This window comes from Ammospiza caudacuta, chromosome 2, assembly GCF_027887145.1.
Source record: "Ammospiza caudacuta isolate bAmmCau1 chromosome 2, bAmmCau1.pri, whole genome shotgun sequence".
NCBI classification, from domain to species: Eukaryota; Metazoa; Chordata; class Aves; order Passeriformes; family Passerellidae; genus Ammospiza; species Ammospiza caudacuta.
In genome coordinates, this window is record NC_080594.1 from 86,316,431 (window position 1) to 86,335,716 (window position 19,286).

A 19,286-nucleotide genomic window follows, 5' to 3' on the forward strand; every position below is an offset into this window, starting at 1 on the left:
TATCAAAATATCTAGTAATAGTCTCTAATCAAAAAGGAGTAAGAAAGCTTTTAGGTAAAAAATTTACTCAAGATAGGAATGAATGAAAGTAAAGTGGATATGTATTTACTTTGAGAAACTGAGAAAGAAATAAGCAAAAAGAAGAAACTTGTTTCTATCTGGGAATGGCTTCCACAGTGTGGCAGCTATAAGAAGAGTGTTGTTTTTATGATGGAGTAGAAATAGGTTTTGGAGAAGACCAGCTGATAGATTGTCTGCAAAATTAGATCAGAGATGTCCCAAGCTCGATTGTTGCTTCTGAATCCTTTTTGTATTTAAAATCCTGGGGTTTTTTTTGCCCCAGGTTTACCTGGTTTGCTCCCATGCTGAGAAGGAAAAATGAATCCAGTATAAGAGTACAAAAGCGAAGATTTTCTAAGAAATGTCCATTGTGATTTTGAACTTGTTGAGTACCTAGCAAAGTCATCTTTAGGAAAACCTTTGGTGAATATGCACCATTTCTTGCACTCACCTCCATCCTTGCCTTTCTTGACAGTAGTTCTTCCAGTTTGCTCATGAGCTGTGTTGAACTGTCCAACAGTCTCGTCCTTTCTTTTGGTTAGAGAAGAAAAAGGGAAGATGACAGCTATGGATCAGCCTGAGGAGCCTTCAGTGAAAATGAGATCAAAATATCTCTGCGTGCTCTTAAAAAAAAAGGACCCAAGATAAATTGCAAATGGAGCTGTAGAGATAACCAACATAGCCAAGCTACATGTTTTAAAATTAAAAAAAAAATCATTTTTTAAATTTGTTTTCTGATTTTTGTCCCTTTTAATTTAAACCCTGATGTGATATTATAGGGAGGTCAAAACTGAGTGCTTGATCTTTCTTGAGTGGGTCTTTCAAATCAGAGCAATAGACTTGCTGCAGACTACTGGTCATGGATCTGTTGTGAGAGCTGAAATGTGTCAGTGCTCCAAAAGACTGAGTAAAAGTTTCCCCCTGATATAAATGACTGTCTAGATTTGAAAATAAATCCTTTGGATTATACAGAAAATTTGAACTGTCAAGAAATAAATGGTGTGGTGAACTGAAACATAGGTCTCAAGATACCTGCAATTTAGCTGTATTTCAGTAATCTCTCACTCACCTTTCATTGCTGTCAGCGGCCTGGGGGGTTTCTGTTATATTTATGATGGAAATATCTGTCAATGAATCATGTCACTGAGATGCATGTGGTTTTTCCACTTCAAGGAATTACTAAGCACTCCATAGTTTCTGTGGTAAACACCATATTTCTGGGTCATTTGTACTACTAGGCATTTCTTTATGTAAGTATCTTTCTTGAATAAAAAAATCTTTATTTTTATGTGGTAGGTGGAAGGTATTTTTGTTAAGCAAGCGCATATGATTTTATTTCATGGATTTACATGTTTTCACTCAGCTAGTATTTCTGTAAAACTTTGGATGGCAGTAGGTATTTATTAACAGAATTTTGCAAGTATTAATATGGCTTCTTAGTGCCTTTATCACAGAAAAATAGATGTACCTAAAATTCAGGAGACTGAGTACCTCTCATGTTTTGGAGTCCCTTTGCTTAAATTTGTGGAGATTAGATAATTTTCATGTTAAAATATTACTTACTTTCAAGTATAGAACTTTTTAATATACAAAATTATGTTAATAAAATGCAATTTCCTTTTTATTCATATACTAACCAAAAATGTAACCTACTGTAGGTTTACAAGATAAACAGATATTACTAAGTAGTTTTCAATAATATTCTTCTACTCTTAACCTTACTCATCTGCAGTATCCAAGAATTTTTAGGGAAGATAGGTAATAACTCTAACAAAATGCAAAGGGCTGAATATTTTGGGAGACTGGAAGATCTGCTGTTTGTTATTGTCACCATAGGTTATAGATGAGAACATCTGCAATTGCCCTCCAGCTAATATACTTTTGGAATTAGAATAAAGGGCAGAGCTACAGAGCAGCTGGGAAGTGCTCAGTTAACCTCCATTGCAAATGCTTAAAACTCCTCTTCAGTGGGGCTTCTTAATGATGAAATACGTGGGGCTGGCTCTTCTGACAACTCGTGGAATGAGATCGATGACTGTAACCTTTTCTCTAAATTAAACTGGAAAACCAGGCCCCAGCAGGGCTGTATGCTCAGAGCTTTGGAAGAGCAGCTCCTTTCCTGCTCATCACCCCATAAATACATTTTTAATGTTTATTTTTAAATTATGTGAATATATTCTGGGCTATGCTCTCATCTCCATTTCATTGAGCCTACTTCATCGTTTATAGTTTTGAAATAGCTATACTTGAACTTATTCAATGTAGCAGCAGTTAGCTCCAGCCTGAGTGCTGTCTAGATTTTATTTCCTTTTCAACACAAAAGTAAGCTTTATGAGATTGAGCAGCTGTCTACTACTTGCAAATGAGGTGTATGCTGGGACAATTTTCAATCTTTATTTTATGATTTCTCATACTTGCCTGAATAAAGGAAAAAAATACCCTGGGTGAGCTCTTTGGAAATGAGTTTATATTTTCAGAGAAGGAGTTAAAGAACAGACTTGGCTCAGGTATCTATTTTCCCTTAGAGAAACATGTTATGTAAAGATGTGTACTTAGCACTATTTTCTCCCTGTATTTCTCCTTGTGGTTATGTTTGTTGTTTCGCGTGCTTTTTTTCTGCTGTGGTCATCTGAAAATATTTGTAAATTCTTTTTAATATTAATTTAGACTAGGAGAGGAATCTCCCTGATTTTTCAAGAGCCAAAGTGCTTTTCCTCATTTTATGTTAGTAATTAAAAATGATTGCTGTTTTCTTATGCAGAACTAAAGCAAACACCCAGATATGCTTCTAGTCACAGCTGGGCATTTGTTCTTTTGAAAATCTGTCCCTCCTATCAGGTGCTGCTGGTAACTGTTGTCAGATGTTTGAGTAGCTGTGCTCCGATGGCAGGCATGATGTTGTTTCAATTCATTTCCTAAGCAAGGACCAGATGTTTGTTCTGGGCTAAGCAGAATTGATTTGCAGTTAAAACCTCAAGTAAAGGAGTATCATATCAGGCTGCAAACCAGCCATGTCTCAAGCCACGTGTGAATCAAAAAGAAAAATGTGAAAACCAGTGGTAATCATCTTCACTGCCCTGTACATCTCAGGTATTTGTTTATACAAGTGAAGAACAGATGTGTTCTTCTCTCCCCTGTGCTAACAAATGAGAATTCAGATTTGTACTTTGGACTGTTTCATGATTTTCCCTTGCTCTACACAGAGATAACAATAAAAACAAGGCAAATGGCTATAATTAGAGAATTAGGCCAATAGGAATTCAATGGTTCCCTGTGAGAGTCAGTGATAAATCTTCTCCTTGGGACACTTCAATAAGCCTGAGGCACACCATCTCCAGCTCTGGCCACCTCCTGTCCTTCCACTTGCTCTCAGCAGTAAATCATTGCAGGCAGAAAAAGCAACAGGGAAGACAGAAAATGAATTCCAGCAGAGTTATGCTGGACCTTTAAGAGGTGAGGTCTTGATCATTCTGTGACAAAAAATGTCTTATGCAAGAAAGAGCTGTGCATGGAATCCCATGGCTACAGTGCTCTGGTGATAGTCACACCACTGCTAATAGTTGGATTTATCCATCAGGAGTCTAGCTTTTACATTTTATTCTAGTTGTCATCAATATATTCACACTAACCTTTAATATATTCACAGTATAACAGGCAGGAAAAATTACACTGGGACTAAGGAACAAAGACAAATATTGCTGAAGAAATTTTAAATAATGTGCAGATCTCTAGTGGGCATTGATTCATGTGCTTCGTGGTGTCAATAATTGTTTGTGAATTGCAGTAATTTTTTTCCTCTGAATAGAGCATTACTTGTGAAATACAGTCATTACCTATTGATTAGCTCTGTAGTTATTTTCAGTAGTGCATCAGTAGTGCCAGTAAAAAAAATGAGTAACATTTACTTTACATCAATGTGTAAGATCTGTATATTGTTCATCAACAAGTGAAATGACTCTTTAAAATATATATATTTTTGTTATTGTAGAGACTACATGGGCATTTTCAGTAGTCCTAAGTCTCAGGATAAATGGGAAAAACCTAAAATGCTCATTTGGGTTTTTAAAGGTTTTTTTATCAGGGCATTGTAAATGTTCTGCTGTATCAGGACAAGAGTGCAATAAGAAGGACATATTTGTCACTGGTTAGTGCTAATGTAATTTCCTATTTTCCCTACTGTATGTCTTTCCATTTAATCTCAATTGGTGGTAATGTGCTACTTTTTGATTAAATGATGAGAGCTGAAATTCACCAAGGAGAAAATAATTAAAACTATTTGTTTCACAGACTGTCAGCAGCTATTAGGGAAATTAAATGTATTTTTCCCTGAACCGTGTTACAGACTTTGCAAAGTTCACAATCAGTTCACAATCAATCAATCTGTTATTGAACACAGATTTAAAAGCAAAGGTCAGTTATGTTTTGGACACTAAGGAATTGATGCAATTGATAAAACCCAGCCATTTAGATTATTTTTATATAAAAATTTCACTGCTTGGAAACCCTTGCTTTTTGACTGTGGCACCCTTATGGCCACATCAGCTCAGCAGATTTGCAGAGTGAAAGAGGGCTTTGCAGCTTGTCCCCCAGCTGCAGCAGTGTCCATGCCCTGGCAAGGGCCAAGCAGCAGAAGGGATTGTGCCTGATGCTGGTGGTGAGGACTGGCCTCACTCCTGACCCTTTACTGCAGCCCCACACATCCAGCAGGGTAACATCCTCTCACAGCCCTCTTTTGCTTCAGAGAGGAGCCTTGCTGTCTGACCTGCTCTAGGGCTTTGGCCCTGCTTGTGGACCCACCCATTTCTCCTGAATTGTCAGATTTGGCTGGGTCAATGTACTGACAAGGTTTCACCTACTATTTTCCTCTCCTTTTTCTACTGCAACAAGGCTTGGGCTTGCTCCTTTGTTTGCACCACAGGTTGTAAACACCATCTACCCCAGCAGCTCATGCTTTGAGGTTTGCTTTTTACCCCTTTTTGCCTTCTGAAGGGGCTCAGTGGCATGGATGGGTGATATGAGGAAGGCAAGTGTTGGTGCTGCACTGGCAAACCCTCCTACCTTGAGCCTCTTCCTCCTCCACATGGCATGTGGGCTGCAGAAAGGGATCTGAGCCAGTGGGGCAAGGGGCACACTGATGGAGCAGCCGCAGTCAGTGAGTTTGGAGTGAGGGCCTGGCAAGAGGCATTTTTTTCATGAAGAGAAGGGAATGAAAAAGCACTGGGACTGTCAGTGTGATTGTTGTGGGGCACAATGAAAAGGCAGGTGGAGAAATGGATAAAAGTTTTATCTGCAGACATGCTTTGCATACCACATAGAGAAACAGAACCTAATCTTGATTGGAACAATTCAATTCCACTGTGAAGTACATGTCAAATAACAATAGGTGGCTGCAGAGCTGTGCAGACTTGCAGGTGAAGAGCAGAATTTTAAACAAATGGCTGTGCAGGCAGGAGAGGCAGAGGAGAGGGCTGGGATAGCACCCAGCACTGGTGCTTGAGCTCTGCTCACACCTCAGCCTGTGCTTTTATGAGTTAAAAGCAGTTGCTTAAACCTTAGCACAGTTCTGCATTGATTCAGCTGTAATTTTTCCTGGGAAGCAGAAGTTTATTCATTTGGAGCTTTGCTGCTGGCAGAGCATCACCTCAGGTGAGAGAGCGAGCTGGGGTAGGGGGGCTCATTGATTGAATTGTCAGGGCCAAAGGATGTGTGTAGCAAAATGACACTACCACAGAGCACAGTTCAATGCTGAGCTTCATAAATAAAGTGAATATTTTCAGCACCAGATGAATCAGTAAAATGTATTCATCAAACCACAAAACCTCACAGTATTTGTTTCCCATTCTAAACAACTTCTCTAAATTTTATGTCAAAAAGCCCTATGAATGCCAGTGCAACAGGAGCTCTCCTGGGGAGCTTAATGAAAAGAAAAGGTTAATTTTTGCTATTTTGTGTCTCAATAGTTCTGCAAGAGCAAGCCTTTGTCCATGGCTATGTAAGCCCTGAATTACTCCAGTATCAAAACCCCAGTCAGAAACTCTCAGAAATTCGTCTTCAGGAGCTACCTGAAGACAGAATAAAAGGAATAAGAAAACTTTCAGAAATATTGTTGGGATTTTTAACATTCGTGCCTCACAACCCCTTTTTTGTAAGGGTTTTTTCTTCTTCTTTTTTTAATGGCTTATTGGGGAAATATGCTTGGGATATGAAAGGGATTAAATGGTTTTCTCCTTTCCAGTTTTTCATTGTTCTGTTTCAGTTAATGAGATTTGATCATTTATAACAGATCTCATTTTTGGAATTTGAACCAATTCTTCCTCCAACAAAAGCTGGGACAATCAGTGTAGTCATTCACACAGGAATGGGGCAGGCCACCTCACCTATGCAGCCATGTGACGCCTCTGCTGTGACTTCTGTCATCTGGAAAAGGAAACAAGAACATGGCAAACACCACATCTGTCACCAAATTCAATCCTGACTTTTACAATGGAGTCACAATTTTTTTTTTACTCCCATCTGCTACGTTAATGAAAATTTACAAAAAACCTTTAGAAATAAGCCTAGGAATTAAACTGGAAAGCTCCTGTGTATAGTAGATCTGGGTCTTCCTACTTACCAGTAGTTAACAATTACATATAATAAGTACAGGCCATTTCATGCTTTCCTTTATCTGTTCCACTGGCAAGAACTGACACCACTTTTTTCCTTCAGAGCCCCTGCAAATGAATAGCTGTATCACCTCTCCATAGGCTTATAGTCCCCTCTGCACTATGAGTACCAGTCTGCCCTTCCTTCAGACCATTTAGCTGATTAAAGGTGATGAGCTTAAACTCTTGAGTAATTGTTTTCAAGATGAAAGTTTTTTGCTTCTGTTCAAACCTTGGGAATCATTTGTTTGGCTGAGGGTCTGCGTGTTTTCTCTCTGTCTAATGAGCTCTACAGTTAAAGATATGATGCCTCAAATCTTGTCTGACATAGTTTTAGAGACTAATCTCATTGAAATCAATGGCACTCTTTGCCTGTCTAAAATTATACATGTTTGTGGGTCTTTTCTGAATTTAAGGCATCAATAGATTCCTTTGCAGATAGTGAAGAGCCCTGGGGTTAATTGACTTAAACAAAAGGATTTAAGTTACAGAGCTTAAATTCACTTTCAGTCTACACAACAAAAACTTGATTTGAATAATCAGATTCAGTCATCCTTTACATTTGCATTTTTTGTTGTTTTGTTAAAAACAAGTTGATTCTGTCGAGTTAATAAGCATTCAGATATGTCAATTTGCAACTGAATGTTGCCTTTGCTTCTAAACTTAGAACTTCTCTTGGGTAACAAAGGATAAGCTATATAGACAGCTCCATAATGGTATGGTTTCTGAATCTATCCATCGTTTCATGACTTTAGCAATCTGATAACATTGTGATGGAAAATGGGAAGTGGTAGTTCTGTTTACAAGATTACATTTTGTTTTAAATTATTTATTTTTTACAAACTGCTTCCTGATAAAAGAGAGTTTAATTATAATGAAGAGAACTGTAATTTTTCAAGGGTTTTATTGCTTAAATAGAAAAGCCCTGAGCTTATTGGGCAAAATTGAAGATGTAAAATCTGAAATTACTTCTTTGAACTATCTTTTAAAAATACATGTTTAGAAAATTTGAGTCACTCTAGGAGTTGCACCTAATTCTAGTCTTCCACTAAAACAACTATAGAAAATAAGTCTGGTCTTCTTGTTTTCCATCTTTTGCTAGGTTACTAGGGACAGATGTAAATTAACCCTCTTGTTTATATCTTTTTGGTTTATCATTCAAGATTAAAGGATGAAATTGCCAGCAACTGGAATTATGTGAATTCCAGAATAAGATTCCTTCCCTCACCACCACTTTTATCTGTCCTCCAGTTTGGACTTTCGCGTCTCAGTCTGGGGAATACTGTGAAACTATAATTTAAGCACAATAACTCTATAAAAACCAGAAACTCAGACCAGCTGGGACATGGACATTGCTAAATGGTTGTTCTGGTTCGGGTTGAGATGGAATTAATTTTCTTCTTAGCAGCTGGTACAGTTTTGGATTCAGTGTGAGAGTAAGGTTCATAACACACTGATGTTGTTGCTGTCCCTAAGCGGTGCTTACCCTAAGCCAAGGCCTTCTCAGTTTGCTGTGCTCTGCCAGGGAGAAGATGCACAAGAGGCTGTGGGGTGGCATGGCCAGGACAGCTGACCCAGCCTGGCCTAAGAGATATTCCATAGCACAGAGCATCAGGCTATGGATGTTTAAACTGAGGAGAGCTGGCCAGGAGCCATCGATTGCTGCTCACGGCGCTTCAGTCAGTTTGTAGCGAGCAATCATGGATTTGATCTTTTCCTGACTCTCTTCCCCACCCCACTGGGGCATGGGAGGGGAGTAAGTGCTTTAATTGCCAGTGACCTGCTTTAAACTCCTTTTTTCCCTGGCAGCTCAGGGACAAGGAGACAAAGGCTGAGACCCAAGGTGAGGATAAGCACTGCAAGGTGAAGGTCTTTTTCCATGCAGGAGCTTTGTGTGGAGCAGACCCATCAGCAGGACATATTACAGCCCAGCTAGCATGCCACTGCAATGTACAGCTAATACATTTGGGGGAAAGTGTATTTTGCTTTCATCTCTCCCATCTTCCCAGACACATTTTCATCTTGTTTGCTATTAATGCACAGATGTAGCACCCTGTAGTCATTTTGAGTTAGTTTGTGCACCTCACTAGTTCTGGTCCTCGTCTTTGGCAGTGCAGGCACATGGCTTGCCTGAGTCCCAGGGAAGGAGTGTTCTCTGCTGGGCTTACCTGGTGATCCAGGAAAGGATTTGCACTTTCACATCTCCACTGTCTGTTTGCAGGAGGTGCTTCCAGTGGGAAAGGTAGAAAACTGAGGCTGGCAGCCACCCTCTCCCAGCCCTCCTCCACCTGGCTGAGCCCACAGCTGGAAACAGTCCTGCTGCTGTTTGGGGTGCAAATGGGGGTTGGAGCAATTTAAAACAGAAGAGGCTGTGAAATAGCTGCTGGCTTATGTAATTTTGGGTTATTTCATGTTCTCTGTGTTCTGCACAGTCTTTTTGCTTTTTGATCTCATCATAGTTCCTAAAGGCTTTCTATATTGTGGTTTTCTTTTAAATATTTAGGAGTTCCATGCCCATCCTGAGTTTTTATAATAATTAAAAAATGAATAATACTCATTATGAGAAAGTTATGAAGTGGGAGATGTTTCAGTTTCTATTTCCTAACAAGGGAAAAAAATATATGTGACTTGTCAAATATTAAACAGTAAGTAAACAAGTAGAGATGATGGTAGATGGCTACAAGTCAGAAGTTACCATATATATTATCCCTGAAGTCTTATGTTTTCACCAAAAGCCAGCAAAGATATTTTACTTTGCATGAGCAAGCAGTAATAAATTGTTCAGAGGTAAATGTACTCAGGAGCATCATCTTAGCACCTTGAGCCTTGCTGTGTCTCCTATTCTCTAGGACTGCTAAAAAGGCAGCTACCACTTCAGACACAAATATTTCTTTGTGTGCTTTGCTGTGTTGTTTTGCTTGCCAAGATCAATCTTCTTTAAAAAAATTCAAAAATCTAAGGCTGGCCTATGTACTTGTGTAAGATAAGGCATTGAAAATTTAAGCTGGAAGTAAACACTAAATGATGCATTTTCCTGTACAAACACAGGAGTTACAGCCTAGTGCATGAGGCATCAGGATTAGGATTTCAGAGACTCATTCTTTCCTTATCTCTTCTGACCTGTGCATTTGCTTCAATAAATATCTTGTGGGTCTCTGAATGGAAGTGTTGCAGAAAATTCCAGATTATGTGAGCATCCAGGACAATTCTCAGTGATTTAACCCAGGCATCCTCAGCAATAGGTAGCTGCAGGATATCACCTGATTTCCAGAGAGTTCATTAACCAGGCAGAGTGTTGTGCTCACAGAACAGGATTCAGTATTTTGTGAAGTACACATACTTTTCATCTCTCTCTGCCTATTATTGCCTGCCTTATTTCCTAGAGACTGGATGTTCCAGCAAGTGAATGTCTCTGGTTGGATGTTTATGCAATGTCTGGGGCAGCAGGCTCCTATCTGTCAAATTTTGCATACAGTTACTGAGCTGAGGTAACAAGTGTGAAGTGATTTCAGTGGCTGCAGCGATATCTCAGTTCTGGCTTTGAAGACATCACTGTCTGCTGCAGAGCAAGCTTAGGGATCAGCCTGCAGGCAAAGTAATATTCCTCAATGCACTTGACAAAATGAATAAAGGAGTCAGTCATGATTAATGACTTTGACCCAAAGTTTCAAGTCCCTGCTCAAATTCAGTCATGTAAAGTTGGGTTCTTGTTACTATTCAAAATTGCTTAAAAGTGAACATTGTTCTTTTAGTGCTCTCTTCGATATCTTAGAAAATGCAAAGTCTGGATCCACAAACAATCCTGCTCACATCACCAACATTATATTCCTTTTCTAACCTGAGAGACTTTCAGTTAGAAATTAAGATACAAATATAATTTTATTATTTATATATATTTTTTATTTATAATATTTATTATTACACTGTGAAGAAAATTAACTCTGCCCCAGCCCAAAGCAGCACACCTGCTTAGCCTGAAGTAGCTGCTGTAGAGGAAGAGGGCTCAGAGTCATGGCAGATGCCTTCCTCAGTGAAACTTTGCTCATGTTCTGAATCTGCAACCAGACTCACCCCCTGGCTTCAGAGCAGAGCTATTTGGCCATTTTTCAACAAAACAGATTTCTCAGAAGGCATATCTCTGACACAAAACCAATTAAAACATTCTACTGCCAACTCCATCAAAAGATTCATGGGAAATGAGGCGTTCAGATCTGGGCACGTGCCTGCTCCTTGGGTTCTCTGAGCAACAGGCTGACCCTGACAGGCTTTCCAGGACAGCTCCTTTCTTCCATAGCTTGCCTTATCTACAGGCATCCCAGCCACCCATGCAGGGGCTGATCTGAAAATAAGATGGGACTTCCCAGTCTCTCCATGTACCTGAATTTTTTAAGGTCTTTCCAGAGAATTTGCTTTCAAGAGAAAAGGAGATTTGGGATTTGATATTCTCTGTGTCTGTTTGCCAGCTGTCTCTGCTTCTGTTCTTTCAGTATGTTTGTGCTCAGGGAAAACTTCTCTTTTTCCCTGAATAGTCATGAATTATTCAGATTATAAAAGCTCCTTTCCTCCCAAATTTTGATTCATTTTTAGTGTGAAAATTGCTTTGTGTTCCTAATTCATCAGAGTTTCATCTTTTATTATATATTTATAACTTGATTGAGAAATTATTTCTCTGTGGCCACAACATTGTCAGGAGAAAGGCTTAACGCTTTAACTGAACCATTTCTGCTATTTCTTTCAAAGACAAAATCTGAAGAATTTTATTATGGAGTGAATTTATTAAAGAATTCTCATTGTCAGAAGTTGGGGATTGAAGAGAAATTAATTTGGTTGTGCTGACTGGGTATCTAGGGAGAGTTATATTCAATAAAATATCTCTTTCTAGTCTATTATCAAGGCAGAAATTGGATAGAAATAGCATAATAGCAAGCTACATATAAAGAATAGAAGGAAAGAGAGAGCACAGATGGAAACCAGGTTTTTTGAGTAAAGGCAGAGATTGCTGAAGAGCTGTGCTGCCACACTTGTCTGGCAGCTTTGGCTTCCTAGGGACCTGAGAGTTGGTCCTGGCCCCTGGTGCCACCAGGACATAAAGCCAGCTGCTGCAGCCTGATTGATCAAAGGCGGCTGAACACGTCCGCACACCTGCGTCATGGTTTCCTTTCTAGCCTTTGTCTTCGTACTCAGGATTTCAATGGATTACTTTTTGTCTGGAATTTTCAAAGCAGCAATCACATTAGGAGGTCTAGACAGTGCAAGTTACACAATGCACACTGAACACACACAGCCCCTGTGCTCACCTGGAGGCTGTGGCTCTACAGCAGCTGTTGTTATTTCACCTTGGACTCTTGCACCAGAAAGTAACCTGGTGTCTTCCCAAGACTCCTGGCTTTGAAATGATTCAGTGGTTCACTGATCATAGTAGTCAGTGCATCCCAGAACACAGGTAATATGCTTCTCACAAGCTTGTTTGCTTTAATATTCGTGGGAACACAATCCCAGCTCCTCTGTTTCTGAAATTTTTCAAACTATTCAATGTTTTGTGTTTGCCTTTGTTGTTGAGAGTCAAGCAGTGCATTCAGGGTGTCACCCCTCCACTAGCTGCCACCAGGTAGATGAAAGACTTTGCTGTACCAAGTAAGAGCAATTTCATGTTCTCATTGTTGTTGCTAATCCCTACAGTGTATATGCATAGGACTCCTCCGGTATCACAGATGAATATTGTCTTTCCTGAAGGAAGACAGAAAAAGAAGGAAACTCTTCACATACAGATTTTTCAGTACAGAAGTAAGTCAGTAATAAAGCAGCATTTTAAAAATATTACTAGAATAATGATCATCGATAAAGGTGAAGGAACACAGGATAAAGGTGAAGGAACACAGGCTAAAGTGTCTGAGTACTGATGCCCAGAAGATGGCCTGTTCAGTGCTTTCTGAGTTTTCCCAGCTGGAACCAGGGAATTTGTTACCCACTCCAGGAAAGGCCTGATGGAACTCACTCTTTTAAAAAAGTGAAGCCGCAGAGCAAATACCATGAACACCTGTGGCAAAAAGAAAACCAAATCAAAAAACATCGGCAAGCTCATTTAACTCATCAGCTTATGAGTAGATTTTTCACATGAACTGAAAAGTGCATGATTTAATGAATGGTATATGAGCTAGGACCAGTGTTATAAGCTCACTTTTGATGAAAGTTCCTACAGCAGCGTCCTGGTTTAGGGAAAATTTGGGAGAGAATCTCCAAAGGGGGGGCCCTCCAGAAAGCAAACCCACAAGGTCCCTCCCCACAACCAGTTCGGGAAGAATTCCTCAGAGAGAAGTAGAGACAACCTGTTTATTTAACAGGCACAGCACCCCCCAGCACACAGAATGACCAATACCGGATGACACTGCTCTGAAAAGGGTGACGAAATCAGAAAGTCTCTTTCGGGGGTGGTTGCTCTGTTCTCAGTCCCTCCGGCGCTGGGGCAGCTGCTGCAGCCAAACGGTGCAAACCCTCGGTGTTCCCAGGTCCCAGTCCGGAGCAGGTTCAAGATGGTCGAAGAAGGAGAGGAGAAACAGTCCAGGAGGGAATTTGGACTGTTTAGCTAGAACTAGCTAATGAGCAGAAGCAAAAGCAAGAAGAAGCGAGAGCAGAGAGAGAGAGAGAGAGGGAGAGCAAAGCAGCAAGCCGAAAGCAAGAAGCGAAAACAGCCCTATGTACTGCCCGTCTCTGTGTCCCTGATAAGAGAAACCCAAACACAACTTTCACTCTTCAGAGACAGTCTTAAAGGCACAGAACATATGAATGGGGATACAAGCATCATAACGTCACCCCAGGACAAGCAGTCTACCTAATGTTGCTAACTAGGGTTATTCCATCAATACTTGATGTATTCTGCAGCACAAATTATAGGGATAAAGGTGTTTTAACAGGTTTTTTCTCAGCATTAAGTGATCTTCCAGCTTACCAGGCAGTCCTGTGTGCACATCTCTCTGACCCCTTGTTCAGGTCTCTCAAAACTCAGCTGTGATGTCAGTGACTAATTCTGTCAGCATCTCTGTCCTCTTCACCCAACCTTCTCTCCTATAATCTTTTGAGATGGCAGACTCCTGAATTCATGGAATACAAATCAAGTGCAATTTTCTGATTGAGTGGGATGAGGAGAAACTATCCCAAAGTCATAAATCCCCTGATACCATGGCTTGTATCACTGCTGCTCTTTCAATCATATGGCCAACTCTGTTAGCCAGTAGAAATACAAGAATATGCAGGCTGTCCATTCAAGTTATTTGTCACAGTGTTTAAGACACATAGAACAGTTGTCACTGTTTGCTGGTAGCTGCTGCAAGTGGTACTGAGAAAATGAAGGGATTACAGAGGAGGAATTATAGGAGCTTATTAAACTTTGTCCTGTCCAGTTTCTGTGGCTTCTGATGAGCATAACACACTGGCTACCCAGGACTCTGAGCTATGAATTCAGGTGAAGGTGGAAGTGAATGAGTACCTGGATTATCATGGTACTCAAAACCATCACACAAAACTGATGGAGACACACGATTTCTAAAGAGTTAAGCTGTTATTCCCTCTTTTAGACAAATGGAAAGGATGTAACATTTCATGGTGACATGGCTGTAGGAACTGACTGTTGTCAGCTAGCACATTTTGCAAGAATTAGCATTTAGTATTGACAAAATTATATTGCCCCTAAAATTGGACTAATTGAAGTGCATGAAGTAGCAAGTCCTAAAAAAACAAGACTAAAATACAAACCCTCTTAGCACTTGTCCCACTTTTTCTAGAACAGAATATGCCATTTCATACTGAGGGACAATTATTCTTTGTCGATGAGTTATAATTGATGAATATTTAAGAAAAGAAAGAAATATCAGAGCTTCTGTAAAAAGAAAAAGGCTTTTTCTTTGGGAATAGATAGTGCAAAAATAATGTCATTTTATGTATGTAGGCTACATTTTGCTTAAGTAAGCCGGTCACAGGCTATCTTTTTTCTCCTTCCACAACTTATATATCTAACAAGCAAAGATGTACCTTCAATCAGACTTTTTACTATTTACTTTTGAAGACAAACATAAAGGTAATTGAAAAAGAAAGTAAAAATTGTGATCAATACTATAACAAGCAAAGGGAAGTACAGGTTCAGAATTTCATTAGGAAGAAGTTAAGCAGAAATCAGTTTTACCTGTATATTACAAAGGCATTAATTACAGTTCCTTGGATACTAATAATATAATAGTTTGTAAACAAAAATCCAATTAAAAAAAATTCAACACCAATAAGTTGGCAACTGAAGAGTGAAGAATCATTGTGCAATTTATAGGCATACCCTTTCTCTTAGGACAAGTCCAGTCAATTAATGAACAAGATGTTACTGATTCTGTGCATACGAATATTATTCTTTTATTGTTTTTTAAGACTTTTTTACACTGGCAATGTGTAGAGAATCCTCCCCTGCGATTAGAATTATACTTGCTATTACCTCCTGTCTGCCTGGAACTCTTGGTATGATATTTCATGGAAGAGACTTTAAAGTCCATCTAGTTCCAACCCCCTGCCATGGAAAGAGACATCTTCCACTAGTCCAGGTGGCTCAGAGCTTCATCCAACGTGGCCTTGAGCACTTCAAGTGATGGCTAATTCCTTAATGTAGCATAGTTGGGTTTATTTCATTGTATGTTTGTATAGAGCATCATGACAAATATCCTGGGGTTTTATAGGTCAAGATATTTGTCCATTGGCCGGTGATTTCTCCGGTCCTTTATCAGGGGCTCTCCTTCTTAGAGAGCCACTGGCACCAAAGGGTGGGTCAGATGTGTTTCTTTGGCAGTAGTCTCCTGTTTGTGACCCTTTTGTTTTCCAAGGTCTTTGTGGTTTCTCCTCATCTTTTGATGGCCTATCATGAGGTAAAAGAAAAGCTATGGAAAAGCTCTTCAAAGGAAAGTTGACAACCAGGAGTGAGTCTGCCACTGCTGGAACAATTCATCCTGATCCTTGTCCAGATACCCATTAATTGCTCCAGTGGTTGCAGCCTGTTGCCAGCTCCATCCTTCCTGAGAGGTCCTCAGGCACTGGGGCACAGACAGGATGTCTGCTTGTGTCTGTGTGTCTTTGTTTGTTGCAGTTGATTTTTTGGGTGTGTAGTGGACCCAACACTTTCCCAGAAAGAATCTCAGCTTTGTGTGTGGATGTGCTGTTGTGTCATAGTAGGCATGGACAAGATCCAGAGAAGGAATCACAGCATGTTCTTTACTTCAGCCTCTCAAATCAAAAAGGTCAAACTCCCAGCAGGAAAGTCAGGGCACTCCTGATGCAGGATTTCATTTTTACTTTCACTAAAACAGAAAACATGTCAAAACAATGAAGAGGTTATAGAGAAAGGGAAAATAAAACTTTCATAATTAATTAAGCACTCAGAAGACAGAATAAGACAATTCATTAGTCACACACAAGCATCTCACTCTCTGTTGTACTGAAAAAACTTGTTTTCCTTATTATATTTCCATAATATCTAGAATCCTAAAATCATAGAATGGCCTGGGTTGGAAGGCACTTTAAAGTCCAGCTAATTCCAACCCTCCTGCCATAGGAAGAGAGGTCTTCCACTAGACTAGGCTGCTCAGAGCTGCATCTAACCTGGCCTTGAATGCTTCAAATGATGGCTAATTCCTTAATATAGTGAAGTTGGGTTTATTCTTTGTATGTTTAGATAATTGCTTCTAGCATCAGATGGTAAAAGCTAAATAGGAATTTAGCATACACCTTTCAATTCAGCATATTACATATGGTGGATTGCAAGAGCAAAATAAATCATATGAAAAGTTACACAAGCTGACTTTAATTGATGGTCAGTGTTGCAGTGCTTATAAGTCAAAGTGGGGGCGTGTAAGTACTTTCAACCAGAGCATAATCTTTATTTAAAATATTTTATATAATTTTGAATAGAAGAGAATAGAATAGAGTATTTCAGTTGAAAGGGACCTACAACAGCTGTGACCAGGTCATAACTGACCAAATGATAAAGCACATTCTTAAAGGCATTATTCAAATGCCTGTTCAAATGCCACTGACAGGCTTGGCATACACCACCCACCTCTCTAGGAAGCCAGCTCCAATGTTTACCACCCTCTTGGTATAGATCTCCTCTGGTTGGGAACTTAACTGGCATATCATCAAAAGTAAAAATCTTGGGAAATTCTGCATATCCTGGCAGAACCTTACCACTGAATCAGCAGAGGCAGCCTGGTATTTCTGATGCTATAACAATCTCCATACAGACCAGTCTCTGACGTGGTAGAGAGCCCTGCTCATAAGAACATAATCACACAAATTCCACCCACAGGCAATTTTTCTACAGCATTTCAGTGTTGAGCTGTTGTCATTAAGATTTGGGAGTCATGATATTGACATTTATGCCTGTTTGTGCTGGAGAGCTGATAAATGCAGGAACATAAAGTCCAGTGAACCGTCACATGAAGTAATGGTTTATCTGTGTCACTACTTTTTTTAAGTAGAGCACAAGAGTACATAAAAAAACCTTTCGGTTATTCTCTGTCATCCAGAAAAAGTTATGTAAAAATAGGAATGCTCATAATCATCGTTGTTCTGCTACTTTACAATATCAAGATATTTTATACTGCTGTTCATAGTTGATCATTATCTTAGCCACTCTATGAACAAAAAATTGTGCAGGCCTTTTATGTTATTTACATAATGTAGTGAGTATGAATAAGCACTATTTTCCATAGAATAAAGAAGGGTGAAATAGCACCCTTAATAAAGTACTAAACCAAGGTAAATGAGCATTTTTAAGTGACTTTAGACAGAATATCATAGTACAATAATTTTCTTAAAAAAACCAAACATAACAAAAAGCTTCCACTTACTTAGATTTATTAGTTTTTATAAGGCAATGAGTAACCTATTCACTACTGTCTCATTCATCAAGTGAGGTCTTCAGGAAAAGACACCCTGTCAGGATCTGCAGAGAAAGCTCGGAGCAGCATCAGTACTGTTAATGCCTCAGATAATGACTGCAAGGATTGCAAAATAATACATTATTGTCTAGCAGGCATTGATCATAATTATATCGCTGATAAAGGCAAAGCATATCAAATGTTATGTTTTGAATATTTCCTTTAATTAGAATAAAAATGCCATGGAAATAATTTTAGTGGTAGCTGTGTGATTCTTCTGAATGCAGAATGTAAAATTTTTGCATATACTCAGGATGAAAGGAGTTATCACTCTAAGCTGTTCACTTATTAATTTTCATTTAATACTCATGGTATATCAGAAATTATAGATCATTCACCATTTTTCTTTATGACAGAGCAGAACCCTGATAACTATGCTGTGTCTAAAATGCAGTTCCCTCATTTACCTGCCTGCTTGGACTGAACTGCAGAATCTTAATTTGCTGTCATGGTTTCCATGATCCTTTGCTCATGTCACAATTGTTGTTACAATGAACACATTGCATGTACAGCATAGCCTTCATCTTCTTAAGGCAAAGCACAGACCCTTTCATCCTTGCAAAATGAATAATTAAACTAGGATTTTAATATTTGTGCTTGCTTTTGGGTTTATTAGCTCTAACTGTGAAAGCTAAATCAATTATTTTGTATGCTCCATCTGACTAACTCTTGAAAAAATAGACTGGAGTTTTCATATATCTGTTCTGGCTTTAAGCTATTTTAAAATAGCTCTATTGAAGAAATGGACTCTGCCAATTGAATAAATGACTTTTTTATTATTACAAGCTTTGGGTTCGCATAAAAACCAGAAGTGTAAAGCAAAATTAGGGAAGATGTTTGTCACTGATAAGGTCCTTTGGTGGTAATATAATTTTTCTGCTGTACCTGCCTCACTTGGATTTGGGTATATTTTCATTTCTGCAGAGCCCAGAGGAAGGAGCCTCTACAACCATCTATGCAGCAGTATCACCTGAGATGGAAGGAGCTGGTGGCTGCTACCTCTACAACGAGGAAAGGACAAAATCGGCAGACGTAGCATATGATGAGGAGCTGCAGAGAAGGCTCTGGACAGAAAGCTGCAAGATGGTTGGGATTTCTGATGAAGCCAGCAGGCTTCCCTAGAAGAAGCCACTTTCAGCTGGGTAAATGAAATGCATTGAAAAGCACCTTAGGTGAATTCTTGAAGCATCAGTCATCATCCTGGAAATCACTGTTCAGTCCCAAAGGCAAACGTGAACAGCTCTGTTCTTCACTTGAATCCCTAATCTGATAGGGTGTGGGGGGAATATTCCCACAGAAAGGTGTAGTGGTTGGTTTTAAATCTAACCATCAGTTTTGTAAATCATTCTGTTTCAGTCCGTGATTAAAATACAATCTTTAAACATGTGCAGAGATGAGTTTTCATTGTTTTGTTCAACAGAAATAATGCTTGAGCATGTTGTGCTGGGAGATTTTTGAACTTAAATCACCTTTGTACATATAAGTTACTCTTTTAAATCAGTTTTAGAAGTTGCAGCTTTATTTCCTTAAGCTTCATTAATCTTTAAGACACTTTCATCAGCTTGTTCTAATGCAGAAATTTGGCATTCATGATCATGATGTTGTTTCTGTCTTA

General features: G+C 39.2%; 1 protein-coding gene and 1 long non-coding RNA gene across 2 annotated transcripts in view; one reads left to right on the top strand and one right to left on the bottom strand.

The window, feature by feature from the left end:
- Window positions 1-19,053, top strand: part of DHRSX (dehydrogenase/reductase X-linked) — a 161,522-nt gene extending 142,469 nt beyond the window's left edge. Inside the window, exon 7 of the mRNA XM_058799907.1 lies at window positions 18,596-19,053. Coding sequence (XP_058655890.1) covers window positions 18,596-18,793 — 198 coding nt within the window. The 3' untranslated portion in view covers window positions 18,794-19,053. The remainder of the gene's footprint in view (window positions 1-18,595) is intronic.
- Window positions 11,385-12,725, bottom strand: LOC131554462 (uncharacterized). Its single transcript, XR_009274393.1, has 3 exons — window positions 12,700-12,725; window positions 12,002-12,431; window positions 11,385-11,911 (listed from the first exon to the last, which is right to left on the bottom strand). It is a non-coding gene; the product is annotated as an uncharacterized LOC131554462 (long non-coding RNA).
- Window positions 19,054-19,286: the final 233 nt, after the last annotated feature.